This window comes from Monomorium pharaonis, chromosome 7, assembly GCF_013373865.1.
Source record: "Monomorium pharaonis isolate MP-MQ-018 chromosome 7, ASM1337386v2, whole genome shotgun sequence".
NCBI classification, from domain to species: Eukaryota; Metazoa; Arthropoda; class Insecta; order Hymenoptera; family Formicidae; genus Monomorium; species Monomorium pharaonis.
The window spans coordinates 22500960-22523063 of NC_050473.1; the positions used below are offsets into that span (position 1 = coordinate 22500960).

Here is a 22104-nt window from a genome sequence, read left to right on the forward strand (position 1 = left end):
AAATCATATAAAGCTACGGTTTATAGACTCCTACAAATTTTTTAATACTAGTCTCGAAAAATTGGTATCATTTCTAGATAAAGAAAAATTAAAAATTGTACGTTCAAAATTTTCACACTTGTCCGACGAGGATTTCGATTTACTGACACGAAAGGGTATATTTCCGTACGAGTACGTGGATTGCGTGGATAAGTTGCAGGACACGTGTTTACCGCCGCGCGAATCATTTTTCAGTTCCCTGACCGATAACACAGTATCTGAAAGCGATTACGCGCACGCCGTTAATGTCTGGCATCGGTTCTCCATCCAAACTATGGGTGAATACAGCGATTTGTATTTAAAAACAGATGTTTTATTATTAGCCGACGTTTTTGAAAATTTCCGCGATAAATATATCGAAAGTTATGCTCTCGATCCGGCGCATTATTACACTCTCCCCGGATACACGTGGGGTGCGATGTTAAAATATACTAATATCACTTTTGAATTGCTTACTGACATAGACATGGTAATGTTCATCGAGCGCGGTATACGTGGTGGTCTAAGTCAATGTTCTGGCAGATACGCGCAGGCTAATAACAAGACATGCAAACGTATGATCCATTGAAACCATCGTCATAACTTATGTATTTTGACGTTAATAACTTGTACGGCTGGGCAATGTGTCAACCATTACCATACACCGAATTTCAATGGATCGAGGATGTTTCAAATTTCAACGTAAACGCAATCGCTCCGGATTCACCCACAGGATATATTCTTGAGGTCAATCTCGAGTATCCTCGAGACCTTCACGATTCGCACACCGACCTACTCTTCTGCCCGACGCGCGATAAATCACCCGGCAAGCGTGAAAATAAACTTCTAGCAACCTTATATAAAAAGAAACGTTACGTCATCCACTATCGAAACCTGCAGCAGTGCACGCGTCACGGTCTTCGTATTGCAGAGATACACCGCGTGTTAAAATTCGCACAATCTCCATGGCTCTGTAAATACATAGAGTTAAACACGCAATTCCAAATCCGTGCAAAAAATGATTTTGAAAAAAACTTGTATAAATTGATGAATAATGCAGTATTCGGAAAAACCATGGAGAATGTGCGCAATCATGTAGACGTTAAATTATTGACGAAATGGAAGGGTCAGTATGGTGCGGAGGCAATGATTGCGAAACCCAATTTTCACAGTCGAAGTATTTTTGCCGAAAATTTAATTGCTATCGAACTCAAAAAACTTCAGGTGAAATTCTACAAACCGATCTACGTAGGCATGTGTATCTTAGATATTTCTAAAACATGTTTATATGAATTTCACCATGAATACATGCTACTGCTGTACAAAAACAAATGTAAAGTTATGTACACCGACACCGACAGTCTCATATACCACGTCGAGTGAGGATATTTACGAGATAATGAAACGCGATATCGCTAAGTTTGACACGAGCGATTATCCCGTCGACAACGCGTACGGTATGTCTGGTTTAATGAAAGACGAGAACAATGGCGCAATAATGACCGAGTTCGTTGGACTTAAAGCAAAGATGTACGCATTGAAGGTGGATGGAAGGAACGATACTAAAAAGGCAAAAGGTGTAAAATGTAGCGTCGTGGCGCGTACTATTACATTTGATGATTACACACGCTGTTTAAGAGATGAGATCGAGATGACGCGTCGTCAGTCATGCATAAGATATGTGCTACACGATGTATATACAATATCCGAAACGAAAATTGCTCTAAGTCCGTATGACGACAAACGATATCTCATACCTGATTTGGTCGAGACATTGCCGTGGGGACATTATCGGATACCTTTGTAATATTATATGTATCTTGTAGTTTACATTCAATGTATTTTATATTCTACATATATTTACTAATTTTACATTTTACGTTTCATATATTTTATAATTTATATTTTACATATTTTACATTTTACACTTATTTTATAATTTTACATTTAGCGCTTTATATAATTTACCTTTTACATTTATTTTACATTTTATATTTTACGTTTTATGTAGTTTTATAAATTTTTTATATTTTGTAATTTTTTATTTCATAATTTGCATTTTCATGCGTATTTTATATGTCTAAAACTCGTAAGAATTAAGATTTTTTACATGTATTAAGGATGTATGATTGAAGGATAATAAACAAGCATCATGTGTGTTTGTGTATACTATAAAATGTATTTTATTTTCATATGGTTACATTATACTTTTATATAGTTGCATTGTACTTTTATATGTTTATAATAAAAAAAACTTTTTGTACGAATCAAATTACATTTTTCTTGTCAATCCATGAATTGTGCGATCCATCGAATCCCAGCCACTTTACATAGACTTTGTCTCTCTTCCTGCGCAATATTTTTTCCACGAGATATACGTCAGGGTGAGTCGCGCGATGCAACTCATACTCGTAGAACGCTCCTGCTATAGATTTTCCTCGATAGTCTTTGAGTAGATAAGTCACGGGATTGGTATGCTATACTTTAAGAATTTTTAACACCTCGGTTGTCCAATTTGGCGTGTAGCCCTTTTCAAAGACCGTTTTGTACTTGCTCACGCGTACCGAATCGCTCACTTTAAATTTCGCCGGACCCGCAATTTTTATAGTGTTGTACACCGTAGTCAATAGTCTTTCTGCCACAGCGGGGGTTACATCGACGGGTCGCATACCGATCGTTCGGTGTCTTCGAGTGTTGTAATTCGACACGAGGCGCGGTAACAAGTCAATCCACTTATAATTACTGTTGAGCGTAAACATTTTCCACATGTTTTTCAGTGTGCGGTTAAAGCGTTCGACGACCGACGCCTTCATTACCGAATACGTGGAATAATGATTAATGTTGTGTTTCTTCAATACTTTCTGCACATTGGCGTTGTAAAATGGCTCCTGTACGAAAGCGAAGTCGTGCACGCATATCGATACAATTAAGACGTGACGCAGGTCTACGGACTCCAAGCGTATGTCACGCAGCGGATCCGGGTGGTGCCTCCCGGTCCGTCCAAAAAAACATCGATAAATAACCTAAATTATGTGACAGGTGTCACAGGACAATGCAGATCGTAAATTTGCTTGTCCCATCGTATCTACGCCGAAGATTTCCTGGCGGCACGCGAGAAAACATGAACAAACGTGTTCGCGAAAACACTCTTCTCCCGTCCCCCGCTAAGACCATCACACAAATCGCTTATTGGTCCATACGCCGCTCTTCTTCAAATCAAAGCACGTCAATTCGTGGTTCATCATCGAATCGCAATGCGGAAAAATTACACCAGCGGAAGGGGTTGTCGCCAAGGAAGATCTCGTCAGGCTTTCGAGCAGTCTAAGTAGATGCGTTGTTACGTGTAGACATCAGTTCAGTCGGTCTTATATGCGAATGCGAATAATCATAAGTCGATCTTATACGCGAATACGAAAAGTGTTAAGTCGATCTTATATGCGAATACGAACAGTCTAAGTCGATCTTATACGCGAATACAAAAAGTGTTAAGTCGATCTTATATGCAAATGCGAACATTATAAATCGGTCTTATACGCGAGTGCGAACATTGTAAGTCGATCTTGTGCGCGAATGCGAACAACTATACGAACTTGAAACGTACAATTTAGGATACGGTGGTCCTCAAACGTTAATAAACTGTACACCGGACTGCATAATAGCGCGATATATAACTCGCGTTTGTACATAGATAATAAACTGTGATATAGTGTAAATATAGTGTTAATCTCATTGACCATAAACCTTTAACCAAGGACCTTTACGCGAAACCGCGGTGTGCGTGTTTGTGTGCAACGCCACCAGTTTTTCCACAGAACAGCTCCTTCCCCATATCGGTCTGTAAATTTTTCGGGCGTCTTCCGCTCTCTCGAATTATTTCAGAGATAGCGTCAGACGTCTCGCTTCCGCCCTTGCTCTTGAGAGGTACACCCCACGCGCGTTTGCTTAATACATCGATGACAGTGAGAATATAGTGGTAGCCTCTGTTGAAACGTGAATATGGAATCATCTCGACGATATCAGCCTGCCATAGATCATCGTATCCACAAACTATGACGCGTCTTCGTGGAAAATTTCTTCTTGCCGGAGCGTGCAGTTCCTCGACAAGCTGCTGCCTCTCGGAACTAACATTGGATTTTGACGGTCTCATGTTTCGCACGCAACTATCGATCGCGTAATAACATGCGATGAACTTATACTACGATTTATATTTCGTTTTAAACGATATTTTTTATTTTTTTCTATCATCCTTCAATAGCCGTTCTTTGCCTTCCGGCACCGATCAATTAGATATGTGTTCGTAACCATTTCTGACCCGATCCATGGCTGTTTGATAACTATTCGATAATTTTTCCTGAGTCGTTCGATAGCGATCCTGTACCATATGATAGCCGTCTGACAATCGTTCCTGAGTCCTTTGTTGATTCAGGAACCGTTCGTAGTTGTTCGTTAAACGTTCGTAACCGTCCCTTCGTCGTTCGTTGCTCATTGTTGCTGTTTCTGACGTTGATGCGATGCGAGTGACGTCGATCGACTAATTTGTTTTGGTGATGTGAGAGTTAATTTATAATAAGATCAGCTTCGCGAAGTTCCTCGATGATGGATAACATCTCGTTGCCATGTGCATTGTTACCGGCTCGATGCGAGGCTTCGAGCAATCGCAGGCGATCCACCAACTCGTTGGGATCGTCCCAGTGCACGTAATCGATCGCGTTATCATTTAGTGTCATAACGTGAGATAATCCTTTTCCAATCTTAAATTCATCTTTTAATAATGGTGCAATCACATATTTATACTTATATCCCTTGTTGCTTAATAATCGACCGTGTGAAACGTGATTTCGTTTATGCGCGTTTGTAACCAACAATATGTTTTTATATTTTCGTTTTTCCGTGTAGAGAGAATCATCGGGATATCTCTTAAAGATCAGCTCGTAAAGACCCGGTGTGCCAACGTATTGCATGCCGTCGACAATTATGTTATCTTCGCTTTCCACGTCAAATTTTTTACTACCAAGCATCATTCCATCCTTGCCCAGATAAACACCGTAAACGATATCTATAATTTTCTCTTTTTCACCATGACCGCTGAGGAAATCTCCGATGTACTCTTGACTTAATGGACCAAAGTGCTGCGACAACGCTTTTGCACCCTCAGGTGTTTGCAAACTTCTCTGCTTACTCTGTATCGCATTCTTCTGAGCAAACGATGTCTCGACGTCTACGTCATTGTCCCGCGGCTCGTCATTTATCGCGCGCACGCCGGAATTGTCAATAATCTTTTGCAGCGGTTCGATCAATGGTTCAAAATGTCTTTTGGTCGCGATATTCTCCTCGATTCTACCGGTTTTCAAAGCGCGATATTTTTTTCGGATCGATTCGCTCGTTTTCTCAATCTCTCTAGCGATTTTCTCACGCTCGCGCATATCTTTGTTCTCAACCATGTCGACGTTCGTCCAACGTTAACGTATCGACAACGACTAACTGCTCCGTGGCACCGCAAACTTGTTAAATTCTTTTCTGTATTGTCCGTTAGTAAACGCACTGTCCTTGTCTATTACTAGAAATACATAATCACGCTGCCAACAATCGTGACATAATTCACTGAAATCATCGTATGACATATCGGTGTTCACATGATCGTTGTACACATGCTTCAGATTGGTACCATCCTGCTTAAACAAAATCAGCAGGTTTGCGTTGTCGCGTATAAGATGTTTTGGTATTCTCGCGTACGATTGACAGAGATAAAAGCAGTCAACGTTCGAGTGTCGACCCATTGAAAAGTATTCTCTTATGGTATTTTGCTTGTCACATGCAACGTCGTCGAAGACAAAGATTGAGTTCGGACGCACCTCGCTGGGTAAAATCACGTCACTGTTATTGGAGAATGTAAAGTAACCAATTTCGTCGATCGACGTCAACAAATTCTCCAAATATTGATATTTAAGTTGTTGCAACGATTTCGAGTACACGTACACGTTCTCAAAACGTACGCCGTGCGGACTTTCCAACAAGCTTATGAGTACGTTGGTTTTACCGCAATTCGAGGGGCCGCAAATGATGGCGCGTATAGTATTCGGCAACATGTTTACACCTCTCCCCATCACCTTTCATTAGCCGTAACTTGTCATCGTAATTTGTAACGCAAATCGTCAACAGTTGTCGCACGAATCTCATGTTCTTAGAATATGGTTACAGAGAATGATCGTACACCCTATTTATAAGTGTGCGAAGCCGCGCATCACTCAGTATCTAACATGTATCTTATACTATCACATCCTTCCAATATTCTCGATTTAAGCACCGAGCAGTTACAATTCGTGTCAAAGATTATTCTATTACGCGAGTACAGCAACTATATCGATCACGTGTGGGATAAGCTTCCGGAACATTTAAAAGCGGATCAAGAGGTTCGAAGCTATCGTCGCTGTAACGAGCATTACAATCAACCGTGGCAGCAAATGCACATCGACGGCCCAGCACCGTTGATCAAGAATTGTAGCGAATGTCAGCTTTCGCGACGAACAAATCGGTAAAAAGCGGCTGCGGTCATCTGTTGAATCGCGCTATAAACGCGCTTCCTTTCGAGTTACATATCCCAGGCTATCAGTTTTGCGGGCCGGGAACGCACTTGGAAAAGCGATTAGCTAGAGGCGATCGGGGTATAAATCCGTTGGACGCGGCGTGCCGCGAACACGACATTGCATATTCTCAGAGCAACGAGCTTGCCGACAGACACGCAGCGGACAAGATACTCGCCAACAAAGCACGAAAACGCGTAATCGCGAAAGATTCGGCTCTCGGAGAAAGAGCCGCCGCTGCTGCCGTCTGGGCAGCCATGAAAGCCAAGACAAAGATCGGTATGGGTGTGAAGAAGAAGACGACTACGAAGAAAAAAAAACGTATACTTCCGACAGCAAAACGAGGCGGTGCATTACCGATTTTACCAAAAAATACTAGGCGCACTCGGATCATTGATAGGCGGAGCGGCCAGCGTGGCAAAGGCGGTGAACGACAAGTAAGCCTCGCGACGTCAGCTTGAGGAGCTGCAGCGTCACAATCACGCGATGGAAAGTCGCGGAGTGTATCTCGCCCCGTACCAAGGTGGGCGAGGGCTGTACTTCGCCCCGTACAAGTATGGAAAAGGTGTAAAATAAAAAAAAAACATCAAAGAAACGTTAAAAATACCCACGGGTGCGACGACGAATGTACAATTATTGCAACTGGCTATTCGTATGCGTATTCCATATTTCAGAGAAGTGTTTATGCGTAACGCGTTACCAATGAGCGGTGTGCGTCTAAATGAGAGCGGTATCGTAAACCTAGGCGATGTAACGAGTCCTGGTACTCATTGGGTAGCGTACGCAAAGAGGAAAAATCGCGTTGTGTATTTCGACAGTTTCGGCAATCTTAGACCGCCTAGAGAACTGGTGCGATACTTTGGGAACAATGTAACAACGATGGAGTATAACTAAACGTCTTACCAAACCTATGATCAGAGTATCCGTGGACAACTTTGCCTGCTATTTTTATAATCGATTTAAAGACTGACATTGCGCTGTTTAAACTCAGTATTCGTTCAAACATGTCGATGACGCTTATGCTGAGCGGCAAAAGCAGCATCTTCGCGGCTAGGTACTCTCCGGCCATAGATTTGAGTGACGACTACTACGAGCTAGGTCTAGCGATCTTTGAAACATATAACACGATACCGAACGTGAATGCTTCGAACAATAAATTTTACTTTGGCAAAGACAACGTGGAGATTACGATTCCCGAGGGATCGTACGAGCTGCATGCCATAAATGAATTTTTGAAACGCGAAATTTCGCAAATACGTCCGCACGGTGACATCGCGATTAAAGTCAATAATGGTGGAGATGAAGACAGAGAATACCCGATAACGATTCGTGCAAACTATAATACGATGAGATGTGAGATCAAATGTGCCTATAAAATAAACTTTGGTAAACCCAACAACATCGGCTCGCTGTTGAGATTCACGTCGAAGCGTATATTGGAACCGCGAATATGGCACGAGTCGGACGTGTCGATCAACATAATGAATGTGAACATTATCCGCGTAGAGTGCAACGTGACCGCGGGTGCGTACAGCAACGACAAAAGCGTGCACACGATAGACGAGTTTTCATCGAATGTGCCGCCTGGATATAAGATCTCGGAAAGACCGTCGCAAATCATTTACCTGCCGATCATTGTGCGAAGCGTTATGGATCTGACGATACGCGTTGTCGATCAGAACGGACGATTGGTTGATTTTCGAGGAGAAGAAATCACCGTCAGATTGCACGTGCAACGACGGCTGCAACGATAACGTAAACGTGAAATGCTCGTACTGAACGCATCGGAACGGGCGAGAAGAATAAACATCTTTACGACGAAAGCACTAACGTTACAAAAGTCATCCGATATTCCTGCTATACCTTTGGGTAATATTCTGTCATCAGACTTCCAAGAAAAAGAGGCTTACCGTGTCAAACGTTGAATTTTTAAAATCTCTGGGATTTGTGGTGCGACAATGACTAGCATTTTAAATGTTGAGGACAAGCCCATCTTTGACGATCGCATCGTCAAGATCGCGACTCACACATATAATCCGTTCGCCAACACAACGTTCGAATACAGCGATGAGATAAGAATACCTATACAACAGCAAGATTTATACACGTTACCATCGGAAAGTTTTTTATACATTGAGGGAAAACTTACGATAAAAAAACCAGCTGAGGGATCTGATGTGACATTGGGAAATAATTGCATTGCGTTCATGTTCGATGAGATTTGATACGAGCTCAACGGTGTGGAGATTGATCGCAACAGAAACGTTGGAATAACCAGCTCTCTCAAGAACTATGTAACTATGTCATCCGACAGAAGCGTAATCGCAAGGAACGCCGGCTGGGATCCATGGAATCCCCCGAACGGATATTTTAATTTTTGTGTACCACTCAACATGCTACTGGGATTTTGCAAAAATTACAGACGCGTGGTGATTAACGCCCGTCATGAGTTGATCTTGATACGCGCGCGCAACGACAACAATTGTTTAGTTGGTGAACCGACGAGAGAGCCTGAAATTGAATTATTCAAAGTACAGTGGCGAATGCCACACGTACTGCTGAACGAGATAAATAAACTGTCGATGTTGCGTGCTCTCGAAAGTGGACGATATCTGAGCATGGCTTTTCGTTCATGGGATCTGTAGGGGGTTTCCGCTGTTGCAACGCACAACCCAACATTCGTGGGCCATTAAGATTGCTACTTAACTCGAAAAGCCACGATATATCATTTTCGCTCTGCAAGCCGGTTGGAAGAACGTCATGCTCGAGAACGCGAGTCGATTCGATCATTGCAAATTGACAAACGTAAAACTATATCTAAACTCGGAATGTTATCCGTATGACGATATGAATCTGGATTTTGCAAAAAATAAATGGTCGATTCTCTACGACACATACACACGTTTCTGTAAAACCTATTACGGATATGATTATCTCGAGCCGAATCAAACTGTCACAACTTTTCGGCAAAAAGGCCCGTTCGTAATCATCGATTGCTCTCGACAAAATGAATCGGTCAAAAGCGCGACCGTGGATGTGCGCTTAGAGTTTGAATGCAAAGAGAACGTACTCGCGAGCGCCACCGCGTACTGTCTTATCATACACGATCGCGTGGTTCAGTACAACCCATTGACCAACGTTGTGCGTAAAATCACCTAAGTGTACCGCCATACTTTTCTCCTGAAATCAATTTGGAGACGGTATATAAATCTACAATGCATCGAAGGTCGAACGCAGTCTTCTCGATTACCTATACAGAGACACCGTCATGTCCGTACCAACGTTCGTGAACTTGCAAGGTTTTTTTGTTAGAGGAAAGTTTATTGTTAAGGAGTTTGCCGCTCTCGGAGATGGATTTGAACTTTCCCACTACATTTTTCGAAATTCCATGCCATGACATCGACTCAACAACGCCGACAAACGTCAGGCATTGTGGTTGCTTACGCATCATCATGGATTACAATGGAATGATGGAATAATTTTATATGACATGGCTAAGAAATTGATTACAACGACGCTGACTAAGAACGAAACATCGCCCGTCGTATACGTCAAAGGACACGACAAACGAAAGTGGTTGCAGAATTTACTCCTGGATGACGCGAGAGAAGACATATACGTTGAAAATATTGAGGCACACTATGAAGATATAGGATTTTTAAACGAGATGGATGTTACGCATACCTTACGTTGTACACAACATGTGACAAATTGCGCTTTACAAAATGTATTTAAAATATTTAATTGGTGGCATTGTCATAAATAAATATATACTCTTTATCTAAATAAACATATATCTAAATATATCATTTTTTTCTTATTATCCCCATCCTTGCAATCTGTTTACGTTATTTTTCCGGTTTTTAACTTTCTTTCAGGTTCTTTTACGTTTACATTTAACGTTTATTAGGTTCTTTACACTTTTTAGCGTTGTTTAACGTTCTTGTACGTTTGTTCACGTTCTTGTACGTTTGTTTACGTTCGTTCACGTTTTTTTTCATGTACGTTTCACATTAATTCACGTTCATTTATATTTGTTTCACATTCTTTTACATTTTACATTTAACATTTATTACGTTCTTTACGTTTTTTTTTTCACATACGTTTAACGTTCGTTCACGTTTATGTACCCATACAGCACAAAGCTCCGATTAAGCTCCCAGGGAGTTCATTTTGCTGAGCTCCCGAGAAGCTTACAAAATTCGACAAAACAAGCTCCCAGGGAGTTCATTTTGCTGAGCTCCCGAGAAGCTTACAAAATTTGACAAAACAAGCTCCCAAAGAGTTCATTTTGCTGAGCTCCCGAGAAGCTTACAAAATTTGACAGAACAAGCTCCCAGGGAGTTCATTTTGCTGAGCTCCCGAGAAGCTTACAAAATTTGACAGAACAAGCTCCCAGGGAGTTCATTTTGCTGAGTTCCCGGGGAGCTTACAAAATTCGACAAAACAAGCTCCCAAGGAGTTTATTTTGCTGAGCTCCCGAGAAGCTTACAAAATTTGACAGAACAAGCTCCCAGGGAGTTCATTTTGCTGAGTTTCCGAGAAGCTTACAAAATTCGACAAAACAAGCTCTCAGGGAGTTCGTTTTGCTGAGTTTTTAAGAAGTTTACAAAATTTGACAAAACAAACTCCCAGAGATTGAACATATCGGGTAAATTAATGTACTGCATGTATAGTCATAAGCCGCGAGTAGTTCGCAAGATCACCACTAAGCGAAGGCACGGCGCTCTTCCTTCTCGTGAGAAAATTTACTCCAAAAGGCTTATAAAAGAAAACCATCACTCACGGCTTACCTAGCAGTTAGTACTTCACTAGCAGCAAAGTGTAATATATATTGTTTTTGTTACACGAAGAGAGTTCGTGGGCCTTCGCAACTCAGAGAGAGCTTCCGAAAATTGAGAAAATATAAAAATAAAATTTTTTCCGGCAGCTCCAATGTCCGCTTTTAAGAACTCCCTGAGAGCTTTATTTAAGCTCGCAGGGAGTTCAGAAATAATGTTTTAAGAACTCCCTGCGAGCTTCAAAATAATTCCCGTGAAGCTTTTATATAAGCTCCCTGATAGTTTCATCTAAGCTCTCAGGGAGCTCCCAAAAGCGGACATAAGAGCTCCCGGAAAGCTTATATAGAAATTTCCCGGGAATTACTTTGAAGCTCGCAGGGAACTCTTAAAACATGATTTATAAACTCCCTGCGAGTTCAAATGAAGCTCTCAAGGAGCTCTCAAAAGCGGACATAGCAGCTGCGGGCGAATCTTTTGGAAGCTTAAATGAAGCTTATGAAAAATTTTGTGAGCTCCTCGGGAGCTCCCTGGGAGCTCCCCGTGCTGTATGGGTATGTACGTGAAACGAACGTAAATAAACGTGAACGTTAAACGTATGTGAAAAACGTAAAGTACGTAATAAACGTTAAATGTAAAACGTAAAAGAATGTGAAACAAATATAAATGAACGTGAACTAATGTGAAACGTACGTGAAAAAACGTGAACAAACGTTAAAAATACGTTTCACGTTCGTTCACATACGTTTAACGTTTGTTCACGTTTTACACTTAACGTTTTTTAATGTTCTTGTACGTTTATTTACATTCTCTTAGCATTTTTTACTTTTGAATCGAAACATGTTCGAGATTATTTCCCGAAGGAAGGATATTAAATTTCAACATTTGTGTCTCCCTTTCTTTGAAGAATTTTTCCCTCTCTTAAAAAAAATTTTCCCCCTCTACCGTAACTGGTAAGTCAGACTATTTTTCATACGATCAGTATTGTATGACCTACTCGAACGAAATGTTCTCCGCCAAAGAAAGCAGCAGCAGTGGTACGAAACGTTGTTACGATACTATGTTGTGTGAGAAGAAATGTGACGTGTAAGTTTGATTTTTGTGAACTCTTATTTTTCAACATTTATATTATTACTTGTAAAATATTATTACTTTTATTTTTCAACATTTATATTATTACTTGTAAAATATTACTTTTATATTATTGCTTTTTCTACAGTACTTTGTTGGAGTGTCGCGCGATTCGCATACTAAGCAGGCGATACCCGCTAACAAGTACATGGTACAAATATCTTAAGATTGGCATCAATGTTGGTCCACCTAGTTACGTGGAGATATCCATAGGAGATCATCGGGGGAACGAACTGATAATGTCTTTCAAAATGTGGAAGGGACTCTACGAGCAGCGACTGAACGTTCTCAATCTCCTTCGGACTAATTACAAAAACGCAAACAACTTCATAAACGTTGGACCGTTAACGGCTAGAATTTGTATGATCAACGACGCCAACTTTATACGTTTAGAATCTAACAACGTACGCATGATAATGACTGAGCCGACCATACGCTGTATGTTCGAGTTTGATGATTGTATCGAATTAACGTTTGATCGACTATTTAAAATCGTCGATAATGTCGACATACAGTTTACGTGGTTCTCCAATATCGCGTCCAACATAACAAATCCTGATCAAATACCTAACGCGATACGCAGCAGTGACACTTTTGATAAACATCGGCTCGTCGATTGTGAGCTCCTAGCTTTAGCGTTTAATATGTAAGAAAAATTATTACATCTCTTTATATGTATAAATATAAAAAAAAAAATAAATATTTGTAAAACTTATATTACTTGTTTTTTTCTTTATTTCATATATCTTTTTTTTTCCTTAATAAAAAAAAATATAGCAAACGAGAGCGTACACAATGAGTGAGTGAGCGAGTGAGCGTGCGGGAATATGTATGTAACGGGTGGGAGCGAGAGCGTGTGATGAGTGCGAGTGAGAGCGAGAACGTGCGATGGGTAAAAGCGATGAGTGAGAGCAAGAGCATGTGAGGAATGAGGGTGAGAGAGCGAACGAGATATATTGTTGGATGGGAAAGTGAAACTTGCATTTTATATATATTTAATACATATATTTTTTTTTAATAATACATTATTTAATAATTAAATTCAAGTATATATTTTGTTAATTCCAAAACTTCATGATTTTTTATCCATTAACGGTGGCATTCCAAATAATTGATCCCATACATCTGTCAATCCATATTCTCCATATGCATGGCTGGGAAAAAAATAAATTATTAATTAATTTCTTAATTTAACATTATATATATATATATATACTTTAAATATATATCTAAAAAAACTTACTTGATCAAGTTGTTCCATGTTTTCTTTTTTTTACAACGTCTTTTTACTGTGTGCACACTGGGCACATATTGCATGGAATTAGCACGAACATAGGCTGTCTGCAATTCGAACAATACTTGCTATCCAGCCTACCAAACGCGTTAGTTACATGCTTGCGAAAGCTTGCGGTGCATTATTTGGAAATCTGTGTCTGCTATTCGCATTATACACTCAGCACATGCTGAATAAGTGCCTCCTGTTGTATAATAAAAATATATCGCACAATGTTTTGTACGCAAGGTTATCGTATTTATTTCTGCATGTGTTAGATGTTTCTCGAGAGTATCGTTAAATGCTTCACTGTGATCACTAGCATAATTGCTGTCCTCTGATATTACGCTTTCTTCATCCTCATCGTCCATCACATCCTCAAAGTTAACATCTATAATGTCGTCAGCATCGTCCACGATGACATCTTCCTCGTTATTTTGAACATTATCCACGATGTCTATCACATTATCCACGTCGTCCTCGATATCTACCACCATTGCATCGTTCGCGATATCAATTACTTCCGCGTTATTCAGAGCCATTTTTGAGAATTACTTCGATTCTTTGCGTCAAAGGTCTCACACCGACTGTAGCTCTATGCACTTTCTAAGCAGTTATATTTCGTCTATATCCCTTGACCTGAACGTGAGGATATGATTTTTTACATGAATTTTTCGGTTAAGAGTAATACGTTAAAGCAGTTTACGTTCGAGCCAGGTCTGATGAAAAAAACTGATAACATTGTTGTACACATTTTTGTACTATGTACCTTAGGTAGACGTTTCTAAAAGTCGTAATTCAACGCTATACTTTTTCTTACCTAGCGCAGCCGAAATATTGGCGCGAAGAAACTGTTTATATTTATAAACATTAATAATAATAATAATAATAAACATCTTAATAAAATATGTAAAGAGATGGTAAAACATACATATATATATATATATGTCACACACACATGCTTGATGCATACTAGATACTATCGCAATGAATAGAGAGTGAGAGCGCACGAGAGAGAAAAAAGGTTACAGATATCAGCCTTCTACCCATAACAAATATAATCTATTGTTATCTCACAAGAACAGTTTTTCCCCATAAAACCGGAATTTTTTTAAAAGGTCTGGATGATATCATCCTGACCCTTACCCTTCCCCGCGTGACGTCATACCTCCGCAGCGCCTACAAATACTCCCCGCGCCCCGCACCCCGCTCGGAGCTCCATGGCTCAGAACTCTCCTCTCTATACTACTAACGTGTGCATAAATTAATACAAGATTTCATTGTTATCGTTGTGCTTTTTGTTGTTTCTAGACACCAGATGGTGCCGTGTCGTTAAAACATTGGTACGCTTTACTTGCGATAGAAAATCCAAAATCTTTTAATCTCAAAGTTAAATATAAATTAACAGAACAACATATAAATCCGAAATACTACCAGAAAATGAACGTTGCGCTGGCATTTCAAGTAATTAAAATTATCAATTTTAGTACAAGTATATTACAAATGTATTCCAACAAGTAAGAATGATTGTTTTTGCAGTTTTTCAGGGTCGTTGATGCAGTGAAATTGTTCAAAAATGATCATTTAAATCTAATGGATTGTGATGGATCTATAAAGTTTTATAAGGTAACAGGGTTAAAGCATTGATTATAGTAATGAATAGTCGAACGCCGATTGATGCATTAAAATCAGACAATCAATCATGGAAAGTAATAGTTTCCATAATTCATATTTTATAAATATATTGCACGAGTACTATTATTAACTTCAAACTTTTTTTCACTGGTCTAGGACATAGAAAACATTTTTCAATATTTGCAAGCATGAGAAAAAGTAGCTAAAGAAAAAGATTATGAATTTATAACAAAATCAACATGCTATAGATTAAAAGTATTCTTGAAAGCAGCTTTAGAAATTTACACTTTTCTTGTACAAAAATGTGATTTCAAATTTTTAATGACTGCACGTCTAAACTAAGACAATCTAGAGGTATACAATCGTTTTACTTTTAAACTTATGGTATTATTATATTATTTGCATATAATCGTATTCTTCTATTTCAGCATTTTTCAGCATCATGCGGCATTGCTGTAAATCCAACGAATATCCGGACTCTCAGCTTTTCATTCAAATGTATAAATCAGTACCAACATATTTGCTAGTAATACCACTAAGATGTAACATATCTGGCGGAGAACTTTTAAATGTTCTTTTACATATTAAAGACATAAAAAATCCGAGTGAGTCCCAGATGCGCACAGTAATAAACGGACACAGCAAGCTGAGTGAAACGGACACAGTAACAAACGGACACAGACCAAACGGACACAGTAATAAACGGACACAGTGCGAAACGGACACAGTAACAAACGGACACAGTGCAAAACGGACACAGTAACAAACGGACACAGACCAAATGCGCACAGAGCGAAACGGACACAGTGCGAAGCGGACACAGACCAAATGCGCACAGAGCGAAACGGACACAGTACGAAACGGACACAGACTAAATGCGCACGGACCAAATGCGCACACTGCACATGCGCACACTGCACGCGCGCACGGACCAAATGCAATTCATGTACATTGCAAGCAGAGTAAAGTCCACATAGGTTAGCGACTTGGACGGGGTGGGTGCGGGAGGGGGGCTCCGACTATGTATTAAGTTATATTGCTGGATATGTTGCTAGGAAAGGTCTGAGGTTTGTCAAATTTGGAGACGATAAGCAATCCACAGTGTGCCAGGATTGTCTCAAAACGTTTGTATTAGGACTGAATGATCTAATACCAGAGAAACATCGATTAATATTGCTAAAAACAAAAGAAAACCTTAAACATCCATCGGCTGCACTAGTCGACTTGATATCGATTTTAGAACGAGAAACAATTGAAGCGGTTAAAACGTGTGACATTAATGCTGATACATTATTCAACATCACAAATGAAAAAAATGAACTATTACCTCTATCTATAGTCAGTTGTACAAAACATGGCAACGAGGTTACGCACATAATTATACGATTTTTTCTAACCACAAGAATATTTTTCCTTTGCAAACAATTAAATAAAAATAATAACATTGAAAAAGAGCAAACAAAAGAACGGAAAAAATGTTCCAAGCGCCAGGCGAGTAATTGCAACAACAATATGCAATCTTCAATCGCTTCAATCTGTTCCAAAGAAAATGCATGTTATCACCATAAAAAACCCTACTAGGAGAGCTGTGATTTGCGAGGAGAAGAGCACTCGTGCCAGCTCGGTTTATTTCGTAAGACTCGATTATGTTCGGCTAACATATGTTGTGAAATGAGAAGTGGAGGGGCGGATCACCAAGAGAGAGGAACAGGGAATAGAGAAAAAGAGAAAAACTCCCCTTACGAAAAAAACACTCTAATTTTGAAAGTTTACACTCAAAATTGAGTGTTAATACTCGATTTTGGGAGTTTACTCCCAAATTTAGGTGTATACGCTCAAATTTTGAGTATTTACACTAAAGATTGAGTGTTTATACTCGAACATTTGTGTGTACACCCAATGATTGAGTGTTCATACTAAAGTTTCGATTTAAATACAGAATATTTAAAAGTATTGTGGCGGCGATGACTGCTGACAGTTGACAGCCGCACATGTTCCTAATTTCACTCTGTCTGAAATTGACTTCAGGCAGATTGAGGAAATTCTTCTTGCCGACAGACGTCGCATTATGAATTAACTCACAACTAATCAGATAATATATACTCTTACGAAAAAAACACTCTAATTTTGAGAGTTTACACTCAAAATTGAGTGTTAATACTCGATTTTGGGAGTTTACTCGGAAATTTAGGTGTATACGCTCAAATCTTGAGTATTTACACTAAAGATTTAGTGTTTATACTCGAACATTGAGTGTGTACACCCAATGATTGAGTGTTCATACCAAAGTTTGGATTTAAATACTGAATATTTGAAAGTATACTCTTAACATATGGATATGATACTCAATAAATGAATGTATACTTCCAACATAAAGTGTGAACACTGAAACGTTGGGGACGTACACTCAACATCTATTGGTTGAAGGTATACACTTAATATTGAGTGTGCACTCTCAAACATTGGATTAGAAAATGTTAAATAACAACAAAAGCAAGAAAAGCAAGTTCAACCGAGATTAAAATTTATCTGCATTGGTAGAAATGGACATAAAACGAATATCTAAAATAAACATTCAACTATAAAGTGTTTAGCAGGCTTTGAGTATTAATTTGAGTATTACTTTCAACTTGGATGTTTGCCATCTAATTAAGTGGTAATTTCAGTGTTATTCTTAAATTTAGGATTAACATTGGAATTAACACTCTATTAGATGGCGAACATTCAAGTTGAGAGTAATAACACTCTAATTAAAAGTAAATTAAAGAGCGAACACTCAAGTTAAGTGTTTACACTGAATTGAGTGTTTACCCCTTGTCCCAAATTATACTCAACTTGAGTATTTTTTTAAGTATTATTTTTAGTGTATTTTCCGTAAGAGCCGGCGCACCCTGAAAGCTAACAGCCAAGAAGAGAAAGCCGAATATTTCCAGTTGGTGACGAAAATGGCCGATCTAGCACTAGCATTCCCCTTACCGTGATCGTCTCTTACCCTTCGTAAAACGCTCCGTCTATAGTTTGTCTATGATACTGCATATGTGTTACGTCCTGCGCTACCCTTACGGAAAAAACACTGAAAATAACACTTAAAAAAATACTCAAATTGAGTATAATTTGGGACAAGGGGTAAATACTCAATTCAGTGTAAACACTCAACTTGAGTGTTCGTTCTTTAATTTACTTTTAATTAGAGTGTTATTACTCTCAACTTGAATGTTCGCCATCTAATTGAGTGTTAATTTCAATGTTAGTCCTAAATTTAAGAATAACACTGAAATTAACATTCAATTAGATGGCAAACGTCCAAGTTAAAAATAATACTCAAATTAATACTCAAAGCCAGCTGAACATTCTAGTTAAATGTTTATTTTAGATATTCGTTTTATGTCCATTTTTATCAATGTAGATTAATTTTAATCTCGGTTGAACTTGCTTTTTTTGCTTTTGTTTTTATTTAATATTTTCTAATCCAATGTTTGAGAGTGCACATTCAATATTAAGTGTATCTTCAACCGATAGATGTTGAGTGTACATCCCCAACGTTTCAGTGGTCACACTTTATGTTGGAAGTATACACTCATTTATTATGTGTTATATCTAAATGTTGAGAGTATACTTAAGGAGAACCTCCTCGCCAGAAATTAGACAAGGTCGACTTCGTTTTTTATATTTATTTCCTGAAATTAATTTTTATTGCTTAAGTGCGCCTTTCAGCGCGAGAAAAATGTATTTAAATTTTCTTCTCCCTATAGGAGATGTGAGGCTTGGTTAATGTGACTAGGATCGGCCCGTATCTCTCTCTTCCTTCTTCTTCCTCTTCTGTCGAGGTTTCTGGAAGATAAGCCTTTTTCAGTTTCTTCCGAGAAGTCGCTTCCTCCGCTTGTAGTTCCAGGGGTTCGGTTTGAGTTGAAGCCTCTTGATGAGTTGTCTGGATTGAGGCGTCAATAGAGTCTCGGCTCCGGTAGATCAATTGGAATCAACCTCCAAGGTAGGTATTCGGAATATCGCTCGGTCATGGAGATCTTCGTTTTAGTTGGAGCTAGTACTACATTTGCTCGATGTGCGAAGAGACGTCGATTCGTCCCTTCTTATATATTATCTGATTAGTCATCTTAATTACGAGTTAATTCATAATGCGACGTCTGTCGGCAGGAAGAATTTCCTCAATCTGCCTGAAGATAATTTCAGACAGAGTGACATTCGGAACATGTGCAGCTGTCAACTGTCAGCAGTCATAGCCGCCACAATACTTTTAAATATTCAGTATTTAAATTCAAACTTTAGTATGAACACTCAATCATTGGGTGTACACACAAATGTTCGAGTATAAATCAACTTAATCTTTAGTGTAAATACTCAAGATTTGACCGTATACACCTAAATTTGGGAGTAAACTCCCAAAATCGAGTATTAACACTCAATTTTGAGTGTAAACTCTCAAAATTAGAGTGTTTTTTCCGTAAGGGTAGTAAACGCACAGTGCGAGACTATAGGTCTGTTCTTTTTCGTTGCATTGCTACACTAATAGCGTTTTTGACCGGCCTTAGGTTAATCGCTCGGGGAGCGGTTAATGACCTAGTTTATACCGTACGTTTAGTCCGCGACCTATACACTATATTCGACTCAAATACGATAGGTTACAACGATGGGTAAACACCATATATGTAATACTCCTATATTGCTAACGTCCTTTGAAAGCTGTAAGATAGCACGGTGCAGACGTGTATACTCGTGTCTCTCTCCCGCTGGTTACATTTTGCGTTGTGCGCATGCGTTGGCTCTCTCTCAAACGACCAATGGCATACTTTTTATCTTACATAGGCGTCGCAAGCGATGATAAAATGACTAAAGCCGAAAATAGCCACAAACGTCTTACATTGGCACGTATAATCGTAGATATTAATACTCATATACATACCTGGATTTTTCTCTTGGTTTTTTTCCTCTTCACTAATAACATAATAACATAGCACTGTTATAAGCAGCTGCTGCCGGTTTTTTTAAATCGTAATTAATTTATACATTGTATTCATATATCGCTTGCGACGCCTGTGTAAAAAGTATACCATTAGTCGTTTGAGAGAGAGCCAACGCATGCGCGCAACGCAAAATGTAACCAACGGGAGAAAGACACGATATATACGTCTGCACCGTGCTATCTTAGGACGTTAGCAATATAGAAGTATTACATATATGGTAAACACTCGTGAACTTGTTTGGGTCAGGCCACTTTTTCACGATCCCTGACCCATCTTAGGCCATACAACGTAACGCGTACTATAAAGCGGTGTAAGTGTACCAGTAAATGCTAATAGATGGACCTGCTTTATAGCGTTCACATGTAAACTACTTACCTACATTAGTCCACACTTATGTATAGGTCTACACGGTGTAAAAAATTTGTTACTACAAGTAGAATACCTTAGGTCGGGGTATAGGTCAGGACATAGGTCAGGTCGCGCGGTGTAAACTAGCTCAATGATGTTATAAGGTTAATCACAGCCATTTTATTAAAAAATAGAATAACTGTGATAGGCCAGTTCTAGAAGAAAAAGAAATAGGTTAACCCAGCTTGATTTTGTCTGATAGAAAACACTATAATATAATAAATTAGAGTGTAACAAATATACATGTATTGCAGGTATTTATACTCTAATCTTATTTAAAGACCGTCTCAAGATGTCTTAACTCGTTTACGCCGAAAAGGCCACAATTCTTCTTAAATTTTCGGAAAAATAAATTTAATTATAATATTAAAAACGTCGCGGGATCTTGATAAAAATTGGAATTCTATATCTTTGAAGTCTGTTTCTCCCAAATCTGATGTCAGTTTTTTTATTTAACAAATCAAACTTTCTTTATAATCATTTTTGGAAAAAAATTTCGAAAAAATTATAATTTTGTTTTGTTTAAATCTTATTTTCTTTCATGAAATTGCTGTCCAATCAAGCTAAAACTCTGAATCGAGTAGTATAGATAAATTAATTAAAAGATCAAGAGACACGGTAGTGTTTCGCACCAAGTGAACGCGCAGCGCGAGACCACCGTACATTTACGCGAGTACGCGACTTGCGATCACCTGAGATTATCAGATCTCAATAACGATTTAATCGATCGAGTTCTAACTAGGTTCAATCAAAAGCTTGGATTTGATTTATAAAAAAAATGTTTTTATTTTTTTTGTGCGTGCTCTACGAGCGGAGATATAGCGACGCAAAGTCCAAAATGTAAATTTTTCATTTAAGATATGTTGTTGGTCTTTGTCGAGTACACGAATTCAACACGAGAGGGCTCTTCTAAGATTTACTTGTGACAGCTAGTTTCGTATAAAATATATACTGCATATTGATATGATGATAAATCGCTGTCAAGTGATATATCTGTAAATCGTACGGTTAATAATTTCTTATAAGAAAAGTCTCGTAGATCCGATGAGAAATGCGCGTTCGTAATCGAATATACTTTGACGTTAGCAGACGAGTCCGCGGCGAGTTTCACGGCGATAATGTGACAGTTCGGGATTAATGATATGACGTGCCCAAGGTTAATGGCGAGCAAGTTTTTATTTAGTTTCTGTACACATATTAGATTGCGAAATAGTATAACGTAATATCCGTTATACAATCAGATAAGTATATTATATAAAATTTTCATTTTTTTAAATGGAAATAATTATTTTGAGATCAGT

At 38.8% G+C, this 22104-nt stretch overlaps 2 protein-coding genes and 1 pseudogene across 4 annotated transcripts in view; 2 read left to right on the forward strand and 1 right to left on the reverse strand.

Moving 5' to 3' along the window:
- Positions 1-22104, reverse strand: part of LOC105836049 — a 180181-nt gene that overhangs the window by 70157 nt on the left and 87920 nt on the right. The gene's annotated exons all lie outside the window — the stretch shown is intronic.
- LOC118646476 lies at positions 11672-13224 on the forward strand. The gene has a single exon (XM_036289470.1). The coding sequence runs from the start codon at positions 12748-12750 to the stop codon at positions 13156-13158; it is 411 nt and encodes a 136-aa protein (XP_036145363.1). The 5' UTR covers positions 11672-12747; the 3' UTR covers positions 13159-13224.
- On the forward strand, positions 15002-18397 carry LOC114254196 (annotated as a pseudogene).